Source organism: Xyrauchen texanus, chromosome 23 (assembly GCF_025860055.1).
Source record: "Xyrauchen texanus isolate HMW12.3.18 chromosome 23, RBS_HiC_50CHRs, whole genome shotgun sequence".
Classification (NCBI taxonomy): domain Eukaryota; kingdom Metazoa; phylum Chordata; class Actinopteri; order Cypriniformes; family Catostomidae; genus Xyrauchen; species Xyrauchen texanus.
The window spans coordinates 33,302,807-33,321,427 of NC_068298.1; the positions used below are offsets into that span (position 1 = coordinate 33,302,807).

At 37.2% G+C, this 18,621-nt stretch overlaps 2 protein-coding genes across 3 annotated transcripts in view; one reads left to right on the forward strand and one right to left on the reverse strand.

The window, feature by feature from the left end:
- The window catches only part of LOC127617307 (PDZ and LIM domain protein 7-like), a 55,210-nt gene extending 41,621 nt beyond the window's left edge, over positions 1–13,589 (forward strand). For both annotated transcript variants that reach the window (XM_052089277.1, XM_052089279.1), the window contains exons 6-11: positions 695–756; positions 5,314–5,551; positions 6,199–6,379; positions 7,025–7,145; positions 9,453–9,568; positions 10,219–13,589. In XM_052089277.1, the coding sequence (XP_051945237.1) occupies positions 695–756; positions 5,314–5,551; positions 6,199–6,379; positions 7,025–7,145; positions 9,453–9,568; positions 10,219–10,305 (805 nt within the window). In that variant the 3' untranslated portion in view covers positions 10,306–13,589. The remainder of the gene's footprint in view (positions 1–694; positions 757–5,313; positions 5,552–6,198; positions 6,380–7,024; positions 7,146–9,452; positions 9,569–10,218) is intronic.
- Positions 13,590–13,826: 237 nt separating this feature from the next.
- The window catches only part of LOC127663293 (netrin receptor UNC5A-like), a 347,540-nt gene continuing 342,745 nt past the window's right edge, over positions 13,827–18,621 (reverse strand). The window contains exon 15 of the mRNA XM_052154807.1: positions 13,827–17,516. Within this exon, the coding sequence (XP_052010767.1) occupies positions 17,351–17,516 (166 nt within the window). The 3' untranslated portion in view covers positions 13,827–17,350. The remainder of the gene's footprint in view (positions 17,517–18,621) is intronic.

The window sequence follows — 18,621 nt, forward strand, 5'->3', positions numbered from 1 at the left end:
CGAGGATAGACATATTCACATCGTAAAAGCACAATCCTGTGTTGTTCTCATTTAATCACATAGTTATGAAGTACAGGATCTGGGCTCAAATGTTTATTTCATTCCTTGGAGTTGTATTTTATGGAGTATGTATTATGATTTAAAAAGTCTGAAACAGATTTTTAAAAGTGACCTGTAAACAAATAAAAAATTACAATCTAAGTGCATGATGACACACTTCAGGAAGTCAACCCAAGATTGGCTTACATATTTGTCTGCATATTAAGCTAGTATAGGAGAAGTATTTTAAAGTTGCATACAGTATTTTATTGAAAATGTCTCTCTGGCTGATTTGGGAACTTTAGTAACTCGCATGACACATAACTCTTTTGTGCACATATATGATTTTAAACATACAGTATTTTCAAAAGCACTATTCATTTCTTTATGGCGAAAACGTTTTATTGAGGGCAAAAATTACCTTTAACTTTATTTTTATACAAAAAAATGCAGAAACCACCCATCCTTTATTTTAATTGATATAAAATGTAACGATGTGTAATTGATTTAATCTCCGTGCTTTGTTTATTGGTGTACTTTCCATCCAGGACATAGATGTCATAGTTCGCATAGCTTAATAATATTTTCATTGGCACAGACTTAAGCTTTTCTTTTATCATAGTGTTTATTCTAAAGGGAAATTTTCTTTCCTCAGTCACGGAGTAACTCCCTGTCCTGCCAAATCCAAGCCAGCGGATAAACCTGATGAAGTTCAAGGTAAGTACTTTCAGAACAGACAGAATAGATTGACTTACACAGTACATACTGACTCTTGGCACAGAGTCGCTCCCATGGGGGGGGGAACTTAACTCTCATAAATCACAGAGGCATTCATGGAGCGGGCTGGCTAGCTCAGACAGGCCTGCTGTTAATGGGATAAGAAAAGGCTTTAAGGGAAAGTAAGACATCTAATGTGTCAATTATGTCAATTATAACTCTCCTGAGATGTGCTTTATATAAGCTGGTTACAAAGTTCTTAGGGTGGGGTGCAAGGAGGAAGCGAGAGACTGTGAGATTAAACTCAAACAGGTATTTTATTTTAACAACAACTCAAACGATTCTCTTTTCAGCACAAACTCCGCACACGCTCTTTTGATGTGTGTCTGTGTAGGTAGCTCTCTCTCCTCACTGGCATCCGGCTTGTTCTTAAACTGTCTCTGCTCTCACTGCAATGACAAACAGCTGTTAGAGACAATCATTGCTAGGTGATGATCCTTACCGATCTCATCTCCTGATTTCACCCTCCATTCACAAGCCGGCACTCAACCACGACCCCACCACCACAAAGCTGAAGCACTTCTATTGCTCGCCTTCACTGAATGAGCAGTGTCAATATGGAAATGTTTGTTTTGTGTTTTTGGATAGTCTCAGGACAAAATTTTTTTTTATCAGGACATCCTCACTATGGTCCAAAAGAAGCCTGTTACCAGTATGTTTATGTGCAGCTATTAAAACAAGTGCATCATATATGTATACATATATACAACGATCAGCCACAACATTAAAACCACCTGCCTAATTTTGTGTAAGTCCCCCTCATGCCACCAAAACAGCACCAACTCGCATCTCAAAATGGCATTCTGAGATTATATTCTTCTCTCTACAATTATACAGAGTGGTTATCTGAGTTACTGTAGACTTTGTCAGTTCGAACCAGTCTGGCCATTCTCTGTTGACCTCTCTCACAAACAACACATTTCCATTAACAGAACTGCCACTCACTGGATGTTTTTTGTTTTTGGCACCATACGGAGTAAATTCTAGAGACTGTTTCTGATGGTTGATGTGAACATTAACTGAAGCTCCTGATGATTTTAAGCACTGCTTTGCTGCTACACGATTGGCTGATTAAATAATCGCATGGATGATTGTTGGTGCCAGACGGGCTGGTTTGAGTATTTCTGTAACTGCGGATCTCCTGGGATTTTCACATACAACAGTCTCTAGAATTTACTCTGAAAGGTGCCAAAAACAAAAAACATCCAGTGAGCAGCAGATCTGTGGATGGAAATGCCTTGATGAGAGGTCAAAAGAGAATGGCCAGACTGGTTTGAACTGACAAAGTCTACAGTAACTCCGATATCCGCTCTGTACAATTGTGGTGAGAAGAATATCATCTCAGAATGCTATTCTGTGATGCTGGTTGAGGGGGATCCTACATGTGGTATTAATGTTGTGGCTGATCAGTGTGTATTTACACTTGCGGCCAAAAGTTTGGAATAATGTACAGATTTTGCTCTTATGGAAAGAAATTGGTACTTTTATTCACCAAAGTGGGATTCAACTGATCACAATGTATAATCAGGACATTAATAACGTGAAAATTACTATTACAATTTTGAACCTTAAACTACTTCAAAGAGTTCTCATTAAAAAATTCTCCATGTGCAGCAATGACATCTTTGCAGATCCTTTCTAGCTGTCAGTTTGTCCAGATACTCAGGAGACATTTCACCCCACATTTCCTGTAGCACTTGCCATAGATGTGGCTGTCTTGTCGGGCACTTCGTTTAAAAAAATAAATCAAAATTATCTCCTTTTCTCCCCAATTTGGAATGCCCAATTCCCATTACTTAGTAGGTCCTCGTGATGGTGTGGTTACTCACCTCAATCCGGGAGGTGGAGGACAAGTCTCAGTTGCCTCCGCTTCTGAGTCAATCTGCACATTTTATCACGTGGCTCGTTGTGCATGTCACCACGGAGACTCCCAGAATGTGGAGGCTCATGTTACACTCACGATCCATGCACAAATTACCACACACCCCATTGAGAGCGAGAACCACTAATTGCGACCACGAGGAGGTTACCCCATGTAACACTACCCTCCCTAGCATCCGGGCTAATTTGGTTGCTTAGAAGTCCTGGCTGGAGTCACTCAGCACGCCCTGGATTCGAACTCGCGACTCCAGGGGTGGTAGTCCGCGTCAATACTCATTGAACCTCCCAGGCCCGACTTGTCGGGTACTTCTATCGCACCTTACACTCTAACTGGTCCGACAAAAGCTCAATGGGGTTAACCCTCTGGGGTCGACGGATGCGACAGCGCGTCCTGCTGGATTTTTTCGTTATTACAGCGGAAACGTCATTTTTGGGTATACAGATAAGTGTAAGACATCATTAGAGACTATAAAGGGTCTACTTTTATTTGTGTACACTCACAATAACAACACAATCTTGTGCTTTTGTAAAATAAAGAAAATAAAAAGGGTGAGCTTTCAGCAGTCTCTGTCTCCACGAGCAGATTTCTGAAACGCGTCACAAATATGAACTGAAACTCCGCGAATACTTATCACACAAACATGAAACATATGTCTAAAGAAAGATTCAAATGTCTACTTTTAAATAAAACAATTCAAATTTAAAACAAATATTCTCCTGCAATGTAATCGGTATGAAACAAAGCGATGTACAGTTTCTCCTGGCTCAACTAATTATCCCTAATGTGATCACACCCATGGGCGCTATTCATACGGTAATGTGATGAGACGATCAACGCAAATGGTGAACGCCCCCAACTCTGCCTTAAAAACAAAGTTCATTCATGTTTCTGTGCGTTTGAAAGACAGCACGAAACAAGTGAGAAAACTCCTGGATAGTGACGAAGATTTACAATTTTCCTCAGAAGAAGAGCGGGACTCCGATGAACGTTTGTATTTTGAAGAGAGACTTGATCCAGCCGATGATACAATTTCGGACGAGCAAGTCAATTAGTTTTCATTAGTTGACATGCTATTTTATATAAACATGTTCATATTTTACTAGTGGGACTGTTTCAAGACTTGTCAGAGTATTGAAATTTGAAATATGTCCTAATAAGCAAGTTTCAGTTACATTTAAATGCTGTTTCTGCTAAAACAGGTATTTAAATTGTAAGCTGTATAATATAAATATGATATGTAATATGATATAAAAATAATATGAATGTTTAGATTTTATTTTATCTAGTGTTTATGCTGCCTCATTATCAAATATGTGTTCAGGTGTAAATGAGTAAAATGCACTTTAAATATGCCCATATTAGAAAATCAGCATCTTATAATGATTTCTGAAGGATCATGTGACACTGAAGACTGCAGTAATGATGCTGAAAATTCAGCTTTAATCACAAATTGCATTTTACAATATATTCAAATAGAAAACTGTTCTTTTAAATTGTAAAAAGAGTTTACAATATCACAGTTTTTACTGTATTTTGGATTAAATAAATCCAGTCTTGTTGAGCAGAAGAGACTTCTTTTAAACTATAGTGTAGGTCTAAAATTAATTAAAGTCTTTATGTAATGAAAATATATAGTCAGAACTTCTTTTTAACTTAAAACTTGATTTTGATCATTAAGTCTCCTCACATTCATTCTCTTTCTGTCACATTCCTCATTGATAGGCCCAGGGGAGGGGTCTTTTGTCTCCTCAGGTGTGAATTACAATCAATATTCATGATAGTTCATGCCTTCTTGCATATGACCTTTCTAACACTAAAATTGTCTTACAAAGGTTTAATGACTATATTGTTTTGTATGAATGAGTTATCAGTATGGTTTTCACATAATTCTGTAGCACAAATTCTAGGCTACAAGATCCAGTTCTCAAAAATCTTGTGGACAAATATTTAGTATGTGTTATATAACCTTATTTCAATGACTTAACATTTTTGTTTTTTCAAAAACAACGCATAAACGTTATTTTCTAAAAAATACAAACATGTACACACTTGTTGCTCAGATATTATTGTAGCCCAGTTTGTGCTGAATACAGTGTTATCACCCAGACCCCACAGCACACAAAAAGCACACAAAATCATAATAAAAGTAATCTATATGACTCCAGTGTTTTAATCCATATTTTCAGAAGTTACATGATAGGTGTGGGAGAGAAAAAGATGAATATTTAAGTAATTTTTTTTTGCTTGAAATTCTTCTCCATGTTTTAGCTCTATACTAAAAGGTAAGCAGACAGCAGGGAACAACAATGCTAAATGCACATAATAAAATGCATGAATAAATGTGTATTGTGTGGTCAATTATTGGCTCCCAAGAGAATGAAGCCCATGAAGAATGAATGAAGAAATTCAACACACAATTTAGCCAAAAAACGAAATGGTCAGTTTTTTGTTTCAGAATATCATGTTAATAATTTTGCCTATTGTTGTGCCTATGCTCTTCATTGTATTATTTTGTTGGGTTGCCACTTGACGTCCAATGTAAAATCCTCAAGGAAAACCAGTTAAAAACCACTGCTCTATGTAAACTCTTTATACTACTATTTGTAACTGTCTAGTGCCAGCCACAGTGCCAACAAGATCTGGTCCAGCCTGTCGCCCCCCATGGGTGACGGATCCCGGTTTTGCCGATCGCTACCACCCGGAAAAAACCAGCACTGTGTTGACGCAGCACACGCAGCCAGTCCAACCCACACCCATGCAGAACCGCAGCTCAATCCTGCAGGCAGCGCAGCAGAGCCCTGAAGACACCAGCGGCTGCACCCCGCTCTGCGCCGCATGCAACAAGATCATCAGGTACAGCTGGAATTCTGATGCCCCCTACTGGCTTACCCCAGAACTGACTTTACTGCTACACTTGTACACTGTCATCATTTACTCACCCTCATGTTGTTCCAATATGATCCCATTTGACTTTCTTTCTTCAATGAAAGATGCAATGAAACTGAAAGGTGACTGAGACTAACATTTTGCCTAACGTCTGCTATTGTGTTTCAACGAAGAAAGTAAACCAAATGGTTTTCATTTTTGGGTGAATTATCCCTTTAAAATGAAACATGAATTCCCAAAGCAAAGTGCTCGAGGCTGCCCAAAATACTCCCAAATCAATGGCGACTGTGGCACTAAATGTCATTACTTACAGGACAGAGAAGGAACATGGGAAGGGAAAAAGATTTTATTGAACTTCTAAGCCAGCAATATTTCTTAAAATACACCGAGCACCGAAATAGGGCCATGTCGGTCAGCTTTCTGCTGTGGAGAATCAATATGGAATGGAATGTGTTTCTCTGTCTGACCTACTATTTCCATTCGAATGCCTTTTGCACACTACACACTTAAGAATGCTAAACCAAGTTGTTGATGCCTGAGCTGATCCTTTCACTTAGACGCAAAAGGCTTTTGTTGCAAGGCTTGCTGTAAGTGTTTGTATGCTTGTCTTCCAGGGGACGCTACGTGGTGGCGCTCGGCCGTTCCTGGCACCCAGAAGAGTTCTCTTGCTGTCAGTGTAAAAAGCTCTTGGATGAGGGGGGCTTCTTTGAGGAAAAGGGCTCCATTTACTGCACCAAGTGCTACGACAACCGTTATTCACCCAACTGTGCCAAATGCAAAAAGAAGATAACTGGGGTGAGAGCATTTCCTGCTGTTCTACAATACAAACATCTTTTCACAGCAGAATCGGCACTGAACTATTCAAACAGTGGCGGAGTTGTAAAATTATGCACTTTGAGGATACTTGTAACAGTTGACACTTTATAATAACTTTGTTATTACAACTATAAATGTCATTCCTGTTGCTCAGCTGGTAGAACATGACCCTAACAACACCACTGCTATGGATTTGATGAGACTGTACATTCTGATAACATGTATACATTGATTGTACTGTAAGTTGTTTTGGATCAAATTGTTTGCCAAATGCATACATGTGAATGCTTAACATAAAGAGTATTGCGTTACAAAAAGCATTATAGATTATTAGTTATATAATATTCAGATAGTTCTAACTTTGATTAATAAATATACATACATACACACACACACACACACACACACACACACACTGGTGGCCATGACAGCTATGCATAACCGCAAAATTTGGGAACATTTATGTTGAATCTGAATGCATATAAATATTTGACGAGGCAGAACAAGATCAGTGGGTTAAATTGTCTGTGTGTGTGTTTGAGTGAGAGTGATGGACTGATTTTTGAAGTGTGACTTGTTAGATGGTGTGTGTAGTGCCCTCACACCCCTCTGTCCACTTCACAGGAGATCATGCATGCTCTGAAGCTGACCTATCACGTCCAGTGCTTCCTGTGTGCTGCCTGCAAAATGCCCATCAGGAACCAGGCATTCTATATGGAGGAGGGAGAGCCATACTGCGAGAGAGGTGAGCTGCTCCTCTCACATGCCCGGCCGCACATCTTATCGACAGCCACTACTGAGAGCAGAGCAGCAGCTCCCACAGCGTTTAATCATTAAAATGTTGCAAATTCACTTCAGACATCAAACCTGCTCCATAACGGCCCTGCACATCGATTAGGAGCTTCTCTGAACACTTTATATGGTTGAGAATATTCCTTAAATACCCCATTAGTGGAGAGTTGTTGATTTTCGCTTGATGTGCGATTAAAAACATTAGTTATGTTTTACGTAACTATTTATTTTTAAGATTTTTTGAATAAAATTGTCGCAAGCCAGATTCGAACCCAAGTTGTCCACATATACACCACAGCTGAAAGTGTCAGAGCATGTGTGGTAACTGCAATGCCACAGCTCTTTGTGGTGCATTTGCTTTTGTTCTGTATTTGTATGTTTGTTTTTTTTAGACACCGTTTATAGAAACAATAAGGGGCCGTTCACACAAAGTATGTTTGCAACTGTGTTGATTTTCAGTTGTTTTTCTATGTAAACGTGCTAGATGGACATGTTGGACCTTTGTTTTTTCACCACCTCGCACAGCAGCGCCTTGTTTTTTTAAATGCCATGTCAAGTTGAAAATAACTAACTTTCTTACATTCTGTTGCCTTTTTTTGTGCAACAACACGCTCTGTCTGAGCGGCCTGTAAGAGATCGGGCAGGAGGAAACAGGATTGGGAAATGTTGCAAGCCCGATTTAAACCTGCAACATGAGCACCACAGCTTTCTGACTATTTTATGTAAAGGAACAATATAAGATTGTGCAGGAAATAGAAAAAGATGTGAGAACGAGATTGGGAAATGTTGCAAGTTGTATTTGAATGAGTGTTGTCCACATGAGCACCATAGCGCAATGTTTTGGAGTATGTGCGTGAAACACTAGGACATGGTTCTGACAGCTCTTTTACTTTTTGACACACAGTGTGTATTTATAGGAACAGGGAATATAAGATGGGAAATAATGGTGAGGATAGACAGAAATGGGACCAGAAAAACATTGCGAGCTGGGCTTGAACCTGCAATGCCCACGTGGTCTTAACACTAGGCCACATCACTAACAACTTTCCTATTCTTTTGAATTAAGTAGAAAATGTAGCAAGGTGTTAAGGCATGCTTGGCCATTCGATTTATTTTCTAAATGGTGGAAAGTTGCTAAATTCAGCCACCTATATTTTTTTATTCATTATATTTATGTTGTGCAGTTAATCACATTGTCACATTTGTTGGCCTCCTAATCTTACATAAGCAGACATTAAATCTAAAGAAAGTGCAAGCCTTTATTATGTAAATAGGCTTGCATTGCAGTTACAGTGCTTTACAGCTTTGAAGACTTTTGCTCTTGTGTCAGCAGCAAGTGGGCAGCTGTTTCTGTTAAAAATAAAAAAGAGAGAGCTCATGTTGATAAAATAGCTGCGGTCTCAGCATCTTAAAAGGATTGTATTCTAAACCACTTGCCTTGAGTATGGCACCTAAAGGCTGCCACTTTTAAGTTTTCCGTAATGGGAAAAACTGGGGCAATCCATGAGGATATCCAGGTATTCTGTTATCACATAGCAAGTATGTAAGGACTGAGAAAATGTAATCCATTCTCTTTTCCACTGATAACACATTTCTTTCTCTGAAACTTTTTCATCGGCTCATTCTGTCTGTTTCTGACCAAGCATTTGCTCCACTCTGTGCTAATCGGCCCTTTTTGGGTTTGTTTGTTCTCTCTGCAGAATTTTGCAGAAGATGTTTGGCACCAAGAGCCATGAATTCATATTGTTAGCTAGGTTTAATTGTGATGTTGTGATTGTGGTTTTGCTTTTTACATTTTTTGTCCTTTCAATACTTTGTGAGCCAAATTTGAATCTGTATTGCCCACAAAGCGTTTGAGCTGCTATGCCACAGCTTTGGCAAGTGTTCTTATTTATTTTTGCCACTTTTAGAGGTGGAAACGGGATTGGGAAATGTTATGAAATGGGATTGGGAAATGTTATTGGGAAATGTTATTTCCTCACTTTGGCACCACATGTCACAGTATGTGTGCTATCTGCTAGGCCACGGCTCTGATAACCTTCTCAATTTTGCATACAGAAACTGTGAGAGATAGGAGAAGAAACGGGATCGGGAAATATCACATGCCAGATTCGAACCTGCATATGCCGAGCACCTTTTTGGTTTTCTCAAAATAACATATTTATTTTATCTGTTTGAAAGTTCTTCAGTATTGTTCTCTCCAAGTCTGACCAAGCATTTCCTCCTTTTTGTGCTAACAGTCCCTTTTTTTCCCCCCAAGACTATGAAAAGATGTTTGGTACCAAGTGCCATGGCTGTGACTTCAAGATTGATGCAGGGGACCGTTTCCTAGAGGCGTTGGGCTACAGCTGGCATGACACTTGCTTTGTCTGTGCCGTAAGTCATTTTGATGCATTGGGACTAGTCCCAAAACACAGTCTTGAACTTTCTGCATCACACAAAATTATCAGGAAATATTCCCCAAGCCCTGTGTCTCCAGACACAGTGACTGCCTTGAGATGCACCAGAAATTCCTATATTAATCAGAAATTGGTCATATTCTGAATATAAATGTGCCATATAAACATATTTGATTGACATAACCCAATTAAGGGTCATTGATGTGTTTACTTAACCACAAATCCTGAATAATACATGCATCTGCCAGCTGTCTACCAGATTAATATCCATGTTTCTAGAAATCTTTACATGATGTATATGAACATAATTGTAATACTGAATGACCAAATTCTGATTAATATTAGACTATTCTTAAGCATTTAATCATCAGGGTTTCCAGGGTCATGGAAAACTATCTGGGACATTTAAAATTGTGTTTTCCAGGCCTGGAAAAATCATTGAAATAGGTAAAAATGTTAAGTCTTAGAAAATAACATGGACATTTCTATAATGAAGAGTTACACTGTGCTTTACAATATTTCATCCCCTAAATATATAATATAATGGTATCTTAATAGTCCCTTTTGTTTTAGCTCTAAGAGTTTGATTCATTTCTCTTGTGTAATCATAATTTTTAATTTTTCCAGATCTGTCAAATTAATCTGGAGGGAAAGACGTTCTTTTCCAAGAAAGACAAGCCACTGTGTAAAAGCCATGCCTTCTCTCCAGTATGAGGCTCCGACACTTTTCTTCAGGGGATAGGGGAAAGAATGGAGATTGGGGGGTCTACATGCCAAACAAGACTAAGTACTTGACCTGAAGCCTGTAACATATGGCTGACATATGATAGACTGATGAATATAGTAGCTACGCTGGCTTTCACTTTGATCTGCATTCACAAAGAATGTGTCATTCAGTAAAGCATGGACCTGAATTTTTAGTAGTTTGCTTAGCAGGTAGACTGGCCTCAGTTTTGCTGTTGTGATGCCAGTCATTCAACTGGAATGAGCAGCTTACAAACTGTTACAACCACCACTGGTAGGTATGGATAACATGGTATTTTGAAGTATTTTAGCTGTCCCTTCTTGACTCCTCTCCACCTCAAAGAATACTTACTTTCAGTATTAATGACGTTTCTTACACACCTGAAATCTGAACCATTGTATGTTCCTCTTATGTCCCACTAAGCCTCCATGGCTCGGTTATCTTTACGTACACTTATAATAGAAGTTATAATCAACTAAAGATCAACTATAAATGAGGCTGACAAAATGTACAGTCATGAAGAGAGATGTCTGGGCCATATTTCACCTCAAAATAAAGAGATAAGTATATATATATATATATATAAGTAACTAGAAGAAATCATCTAAAATATAAAATAATTATATATGAATTAATGAATTAAATCAAATGAATTAACATTGCAAAAATGGGAATAAGAAAATAGCCTTTAAACATCCAGACATATTACAGTAATGAGAATTTTGTAGGAAAATGTTTGTAATGAAAATACTGTCAGAATGAAAAATAAATAAAAAATAGTCATACTAAAATAGGCTTAATTTTTGTTGGCCAAAACTATATATACATACATACATACAATCTGTATACAAAAACCTGGACCTGTTTTTGTAAGATTCACCCCTCTCATCTACACCCACATGTGTAGTTATCGTCCAAAGTCCTATCCTCTCGTCACAAAAAAGGACAAAGCTGTTTCCATATAATGAGTGAAGCAGTGTAGTTCTCTTCGGAGCCATACAATCTGTATTGTAGACTAAAGCATTGAACATGTGATCTACTCAGACAGGATCTGAAAGTGGCCCCTCAATCCTCTAGATGCTGTTCAGCCTACTTTCTCTCTGCCTGATTTGCTGTGCTTGGGTACTTAAGGTAATGGCAAACCACAGAGGAATAAAACACCCCTGGCAGCTGCACTGAAATACATTAGCACTGATTGCATGCATTTCATCCTGACCCACCCAATGGTCTCTACATGGCTTCAATACTAAACACGCCACATTCATCTGTTCTAATCAGACAGGTAGTTCTAATTAAGGAAAGGACTATGATACCATCAAAACGGTGTTTTCATTGGATGCAAATGAAACCTGCTGTTATATGGTCACCCATTGACTAAGAGCATTTGTTCATATTTCCTTTATTGTCTTATTAAAAAAAATCTGTGTGGCCAGTTCAGAGTTTTAAGGGGTGAATATTACAAAAACATGTCAAGTTAACACATCATCCCAAAATCAAACAAAAAAAAAAATATGATGAAAATGTACTTTATTTTAGGACCATTGAGATTCACAATGTCAGTTGTGATTCTCAATAATGCAACGTTATTGTATAAGATCATTATTTATGTAAATCAGTAAAAATATGCGTTTTAGATGTACAATTCAAATATATATTATATCTTTTTTTTTTTTTTTTTTTTTTTGCATAACTGTATTGAGAATTAGGTGGGTGTGTGGGGTGCTTTATTGTCATTAATGTAAATATATATGCAAAATAAATAAATATATACATGCATACACAGTGGTCATAAAAATAGGCATAATGTTCCTTAAATCAAAATATAATTAGATTTAATATTTCTTTCTTTAGATGTTGGGGTGAACCATGACCCAGGCATGTTCTTAAAAGAATAGCTCAATCGATGGCAAATCACTTTGTGTATATAACGACATAAATAAAATCTTCTTTACAATGAGGCACCTATAATGGAAGTGAATGGGGCCAATCCATAAACATTAAAATGCAAACTGTTTCAAATGTATAACCACCAATACAGAACCAATATTCATGTTTGCATGATTTTAGTGTGATAAAATCACAGACTAACCTTATCAGTGTAACGTTATAGCCAATATTACAACTTAGTTGCAATGACAAAGCAACACTAAGCCCTACAAGCTATTTTAACACTAAAATCATGTTAACTCGTATAGTGTTTACATCTTTGGCAATACTTAAAAAAAAAAAAAAAATATGTGTAGTTTAATGTTAATGAATTGGCCCCATTCACTTCCATTGTAAGTGCCTTACTGTAAATACAGTTTTTAAATAAATGAGGGATGAGTAGAAAATATTTATTTTGTGGTAATCAATTGTGCTTCAAATGCTGTTGATTGAGCCTAACTTGTATTGAACCAGGAACATTCCTTTAACAGGTTTTGTAAGATTCTTTAAAAGGAGTCTGCAAGTTGGTAATGGAAGCACATCTATGCCATTAGGGAACAAAAAGTCTTTTTTGGAGCTACTGTAGTCTCTATAGAACACCTGTACCACAGTGTACATGTAATCTATTATGCTAGTCTGTATCCCCTCTCTCCAGTCACAGTAGCTGTTTTTAATATATTTTGGTACATTTCTGTGTGTGTGTGTGTGTGTGTGTGTGTGTGTGTGTGTGTGTGTGTGAGCGTGTATTTATCACTTTGTGGGGACCAAATGTCCCCATAAGGATAGTAAAACCCGAAATTTTTGACCTTGTGGGGACATTTTGTTGGTTCCCATGAGGAAAACAGCTTATAAATCATACTAAATTATGTTTTTTGAAAATGTAAAAATGCAGAAAGTTTTCTGTGAGGGTTAGGTTTAGGGGTAGGGTTAGGTTTAGGGGATAGAATATAAAGTTTGTACAGTATAAAAACCATTATGTCTATGGAAAGTCCCCATAAAACATGGAAACACAACATGTGTGTGTGTGTGTGTGCACCAGATGCTGCCAGGAACTTCAATCCCATCATTCCCTTTTCACAATCTCCTATGCCCAATAAACACAACACTCCAATATCGTGCTCTTAGAAAGCTATATATTTGAGCTCCTTTTTTTTACTTTTTTTGTATTGACAATGTTTTATGTATCAAGTGCCTTTTTTTATAGCTTTGCAACCTTAAACTAGTAGGCTATGTGTGTGTGTGTGTTTCAAAACTGCTGTATATTTGTGCACATTGAGATGTTTCTATGTGAAATTATGTTAGACATTTAGTCAATAAATCACTTGCAGTCATCTTTCCGTGTGCTGACTTTGCCTTCTTAATCATACGAATATCACTGAAATTGCATTTTCTATCCACCTTTCAATGTTAGCTCTATAAATCTTGAGTACTTAAAAGGCTGTGGCATTCACATATAATCATTCCTTGTAAAGTCAAACATCTGTCATGAAATACAGTTGCACAGATGACCCAAACCCTCTTGTAACAATATATAATTTATTTACATCAATTTTGGGTTCAATTACTATACATACCTTTTTCTGAAATTTCATAGAGATATATATATATATATATATATATGTACATAAGGCCAAGTAAATACTTGAAAGCACTTAGAAACGAATTTCAAAAATTCTACCCACAAATCCATATTGTCCAAAGAGTATAGAAAACCATCTGCGAAAGAGGGCTTCCTATGACCACAAAATCATTGACGACAATTTACATTGACGAGGAAAATGAAAACTTTACAAAAAAAGAACATAATAGAAAAGAATTGTACAATTGCATAAGCGCTCTGGCATGTAATAAATACAGCATTTTGACTTGCAGAAAGGCAAGGAACATTGAATTAAGAAATCGAATTGAAGAACATTCACAGGTACACAATTCTACTGTTTTCAGTTCAAAAAGAAAGTGGAACTCAGTGGAAAGAAACGGCACACATTCATTTACATGGAACAACTATAAATGAGGCTGACAAAATGTACAGTCATGAAGAGAGATCGACTCTCCTTGAAGAATGAGTATCATGAGATCAACCAACAATGGGCTGTTGGAATGATTTTTAAAATGCACGCAGATTGGTGAGAAATTCACTTATATACAGGCCCAGACAGAATTGGTGTTAGGGAGTAATGCCGCTACTAAATTGGCTCCGCTATTTTGTTTCCAGTAACAAGCTACATTTTCCAACGAGTAGTGGCGTAGTGTCACAAAACACTACATTTGTCACATTAAACTGCAAATGGAGCCGAGGGAGCAATCAAACACACACGTAAACTGCAGTCTGTGATTACCGCGTGTTTTGCTTTGTCCCCCTCTACTGGCCTGAAGAGGAACAGCAGAAACGCGCATGAAACAGACATGACAAATCTGAATCTAAGAAATCCTAAACTGTTTCTTTTATATTTAGCCTTTGGAATTCTGATTCATTTTGGTGAGTCAGTTCTTTTTGATGGTTCATGCAAGTGAACTAGTTCACATAAATGATTCACTGATTCACTTGAGCCCTGCGCAGCCTTAAAGGGACTTTACCTTCATTTCTGAAGCGAAATATTTAGTTAATTGCTGCAGTTTTTCATTATATTTTGATTCAGTTATATATAATAGGGTGTTTCTTTTATTAGAGGATAAAATAAGTATACATTTATGTTCAATAATGTTGTCACCCTGTTTGTTTAAACCTTACGGAAATAAACCATAGTTTTACCATAGTAATATTGTAGAAACCATGACTGGGCATGGATTCTGTGAGGGCCTTATGCATTCAGTATATAACAAGTGTTTAAAAACATGTAAAATGTGTTTGCGTGAACTAAACCCGTTTGCAAACCTGAGGGTTACGAAACTGACTTTTATTTTGAAAATGCATTCCGTAGCATCATCTCAATTCTCTCACAGGTAGGCCTACGTATAATTTACGGTCACGGTCACTGTTTTGTGTTAAGATTTCTAAGGAATTTGAGGATTTTTTTACCCATACACCACCAGCATATGGACAAAACAAAATAACGGAGTACATACTTTAAAAAAAACAAAACAAAAAAAAAAAACAGTCTAAACCTCAAACACTGCAGAAAGAATTAACTCAGTGCTATAACCAACAGTACAGTAGGCAAACACTTCACAGGTTATACTTTGACAAATGTTACGTCAGTTGTATTTTTTGGCTCATTATTAAAATATAATTTACAATTACTTTACAAAGTGTGATATTAAATATTTATATCGTTTTACCTCTCCAAAATTAAGATGTTGCCTGATGCACAAGCCATGACATTTTTTACGAAAATGGTTGATGGTTAATTCGGAATGTTAAATGTGCATTGTGAATAAAAAGAATGACATTATTTGATATATAGGCATAGATATGAAATCAAAGCTTCAGCTGGCTCATACACTTTGGTTGCTGCAGAGATGTCAAATTAACTAAAAAAGTACATATCTACAAGACATGATAACCTTCATAGAAAAAATATAATAATACAATTAGCTGGTTAATTGTTTAACAAATACCACCATGTGATTTTATGGGAACCTGGGTAAAAAAAAAAAAAAAAAATACAAAATATGAAAATGTACATTATGAGCACATTTTGCCTTTTAAGTGAGTGAAACAGGCCTGTTTATTCCTACACTCAACTTGCTGTTGAGAGAATGTGCCTCACTCTTCCAATTGTCTCCGTGGCCTATCATAAAGATGACTGTGGCCAATATGTAACCCACAGTTTTTACAGATCATCCTTCATTTGTAACAAAACACTCTCATGTTCAAAAAATTGAGACAATCATACTGCACATTCATAGGACCCGGGGGTTAAGATGTGTTGTGAATTTACAGACTGACAGGTATGCAGAATAAATTACACATGCAATCGTCCAATTCATGAGAAATAAAACCGCTGTTGAGTTTTGATGAAGGTTTCCTGGATGGAGCTTTGTGTTTTAGGGGGTGATGAAAATATTCTTTCCCCTACAGATAACAATTTGCCCTGGAGCCAAAACGGCTTTCCGAGAAACATAGTTCCGTTAAATATGAATGAGAACAGCAATAAAACATTTGTTAGTATTTCATTTTCTGTTTATGAGAGAAGAAAACCTTGCTAAACTTAGAATGTAACTAACATGAGAGGGTTGTGAGAAAATGCTTTGTAGAATATCTGACGATTTAGTATTTTTTTTCAAACCGCCAGTCTCTTGTTGAAAGCAACAACAAACATGGTGTTCTTCAAACAGTTATGAAAAAGTCGGAGGTCCCCGATCACCCACTCCAGAAATCCACAGAATCCTGTGCTTATTTACCGATTATCCATCTGGACCGGAACGTGAGGTGAATTTTGGACTTTTATGGCTTCATGTAGTAGAATAGACACATTAAGTGCACAAGGGCAGAAGAGAACTGATGGCTCTTACGAAAAACACAGTTTTTGTTTTCATCATTAATGTTCTTGACCTGAAATTTACCGCAATTTTTATCTGAAAATTTAAATGCTCTGTGAGGTAAGAAATGCACAGCCAAAGGAAATTGTCACCGATATGTTTTTGCATATTGCTAAATGGTTCACATTTACAAAATGCATGTCACTAATTTGAATTGGTTTGCAAAATATTCACCTTACCTACTGTATATAGTGTACATGTCCCATATGAGATCTTTCAACCAATTTAATTTCAGTTTCCAGTCTGATATGAACATAAAAGTGGTTAGAGAAGACATATTGGTTAGCTGTGATTGAGAGCAGGACCAGAACCATTTTGAAATTCACTATACACCATTATTTTTTAAACAAATGGATTTTTGTTCACAAAGAGGGGCATTTCGTCTCAGTTCACAGTACATCTAAAAGCCCTGCCAGGTTTCTCCAGCGCCTGGTCTTGTTTTTGTTTTTTCTATTTTTGCCCATTCACTTGGGAAGTGGCCTCATATAGTTGGGTAAACCCTGTTCTTTGATTTGTTTATCTTGTTTGGTGGAGCGAGCAGAGGGTCACGTCCTTCCCCTTCCCCATCATTCAGAGACACGGCTGTTCTGCTCCAGTCTGAACGTGTCAACACTCCCCGTCTGACACCAGGAATATCATGGCCTCCTGCTTGCCAATCTCAGCCATCACGGCAGCGAGCTGATTGAGATTACCGTTGTGGAAGTGCTGGGCCTCCCATAAGTCCAAAATCATTGATGTGGGGCTTGATTTGGATGCAAAGAAACTCATGTGCCTGGAGGAAACAGAGAATGGAAATGACATACAAGAGATGCCCAAATCTCACCCCAAAAAATCAAAAGAAAAAAAGATCAAAAATAAAGAAAATAGCCTAAAGCCTGTTCTTATTTTAGGACCAGAAAAAGTGTAATTTCTACTCTACTACAAATCACCAAATTCACCCAGATTTTCAAACAGGTTTCCAAATATTTAGTCCCACCCCAAACTGATGCCATTGGTTGAGCCAATGTTACTGTGTCAGAATGCTTAAACAATCAAAGCACTGTTTTTCATATAGCTATCTCGGCATAATAACCTAGCAGAGAAGAAAGTATTTTAACAGTCAAAAGTTATATAACATTATATATATATATATATATATATATATATATATATATATATATATATATATATAAACTGTATATATATACACTGTACTGTATATATATCAGCCACAACATTAAAACCACCTGCCTAATATTGTATAGGTCCCCCTCACGTCGCAAACAGTGCCAACCCACATTTCAGAATAGCATTCTGAGATGATATTCTTCTCACTACAATTGAACAGAGCAGTGTACAGATGGGCTGGTTTGAGAATTTCTGTAACTGCTGATCTTCTGGGATTTTCACACTCAACAGTCTCTAGAATTTAATCTGAAAGGTGCCAAAAACTAAAAACATCCAGTGAGTGGCAGTTCTGTTAATGGAAATGTGTTGTTTGTGAGAGAGGTCAACAGAGAATGGCCAGACTGGTTTGAACTGACAAAGTCTACAGTAACTCAGATAACCACTCTGTATAATTGTAGAGAGAAGAATATCATCTAAGAATGCTATTCTGAGATGTGGGTTGGCACTGTTTTGATGGCACGAGGGGAACCTACACAAAATTAGGCAGGTGGTTTTAATATTGTGGCTGATCGGTGTCGGTGTGGCTTTTGGGGGGTATGATCCATTTCTGCTTTACAACTGGACACAATAGAAACTACTGTATAACAGGAACGCAATTAATGGTTAAATTTGTTTCAGTGTAAAAAGTTAATGAAGGATTGAATGTTATTGTTCTCAGAGATAAACTGCATCAAAAAGCTTATCTTGCACTGTAAGCCAATACATAAATC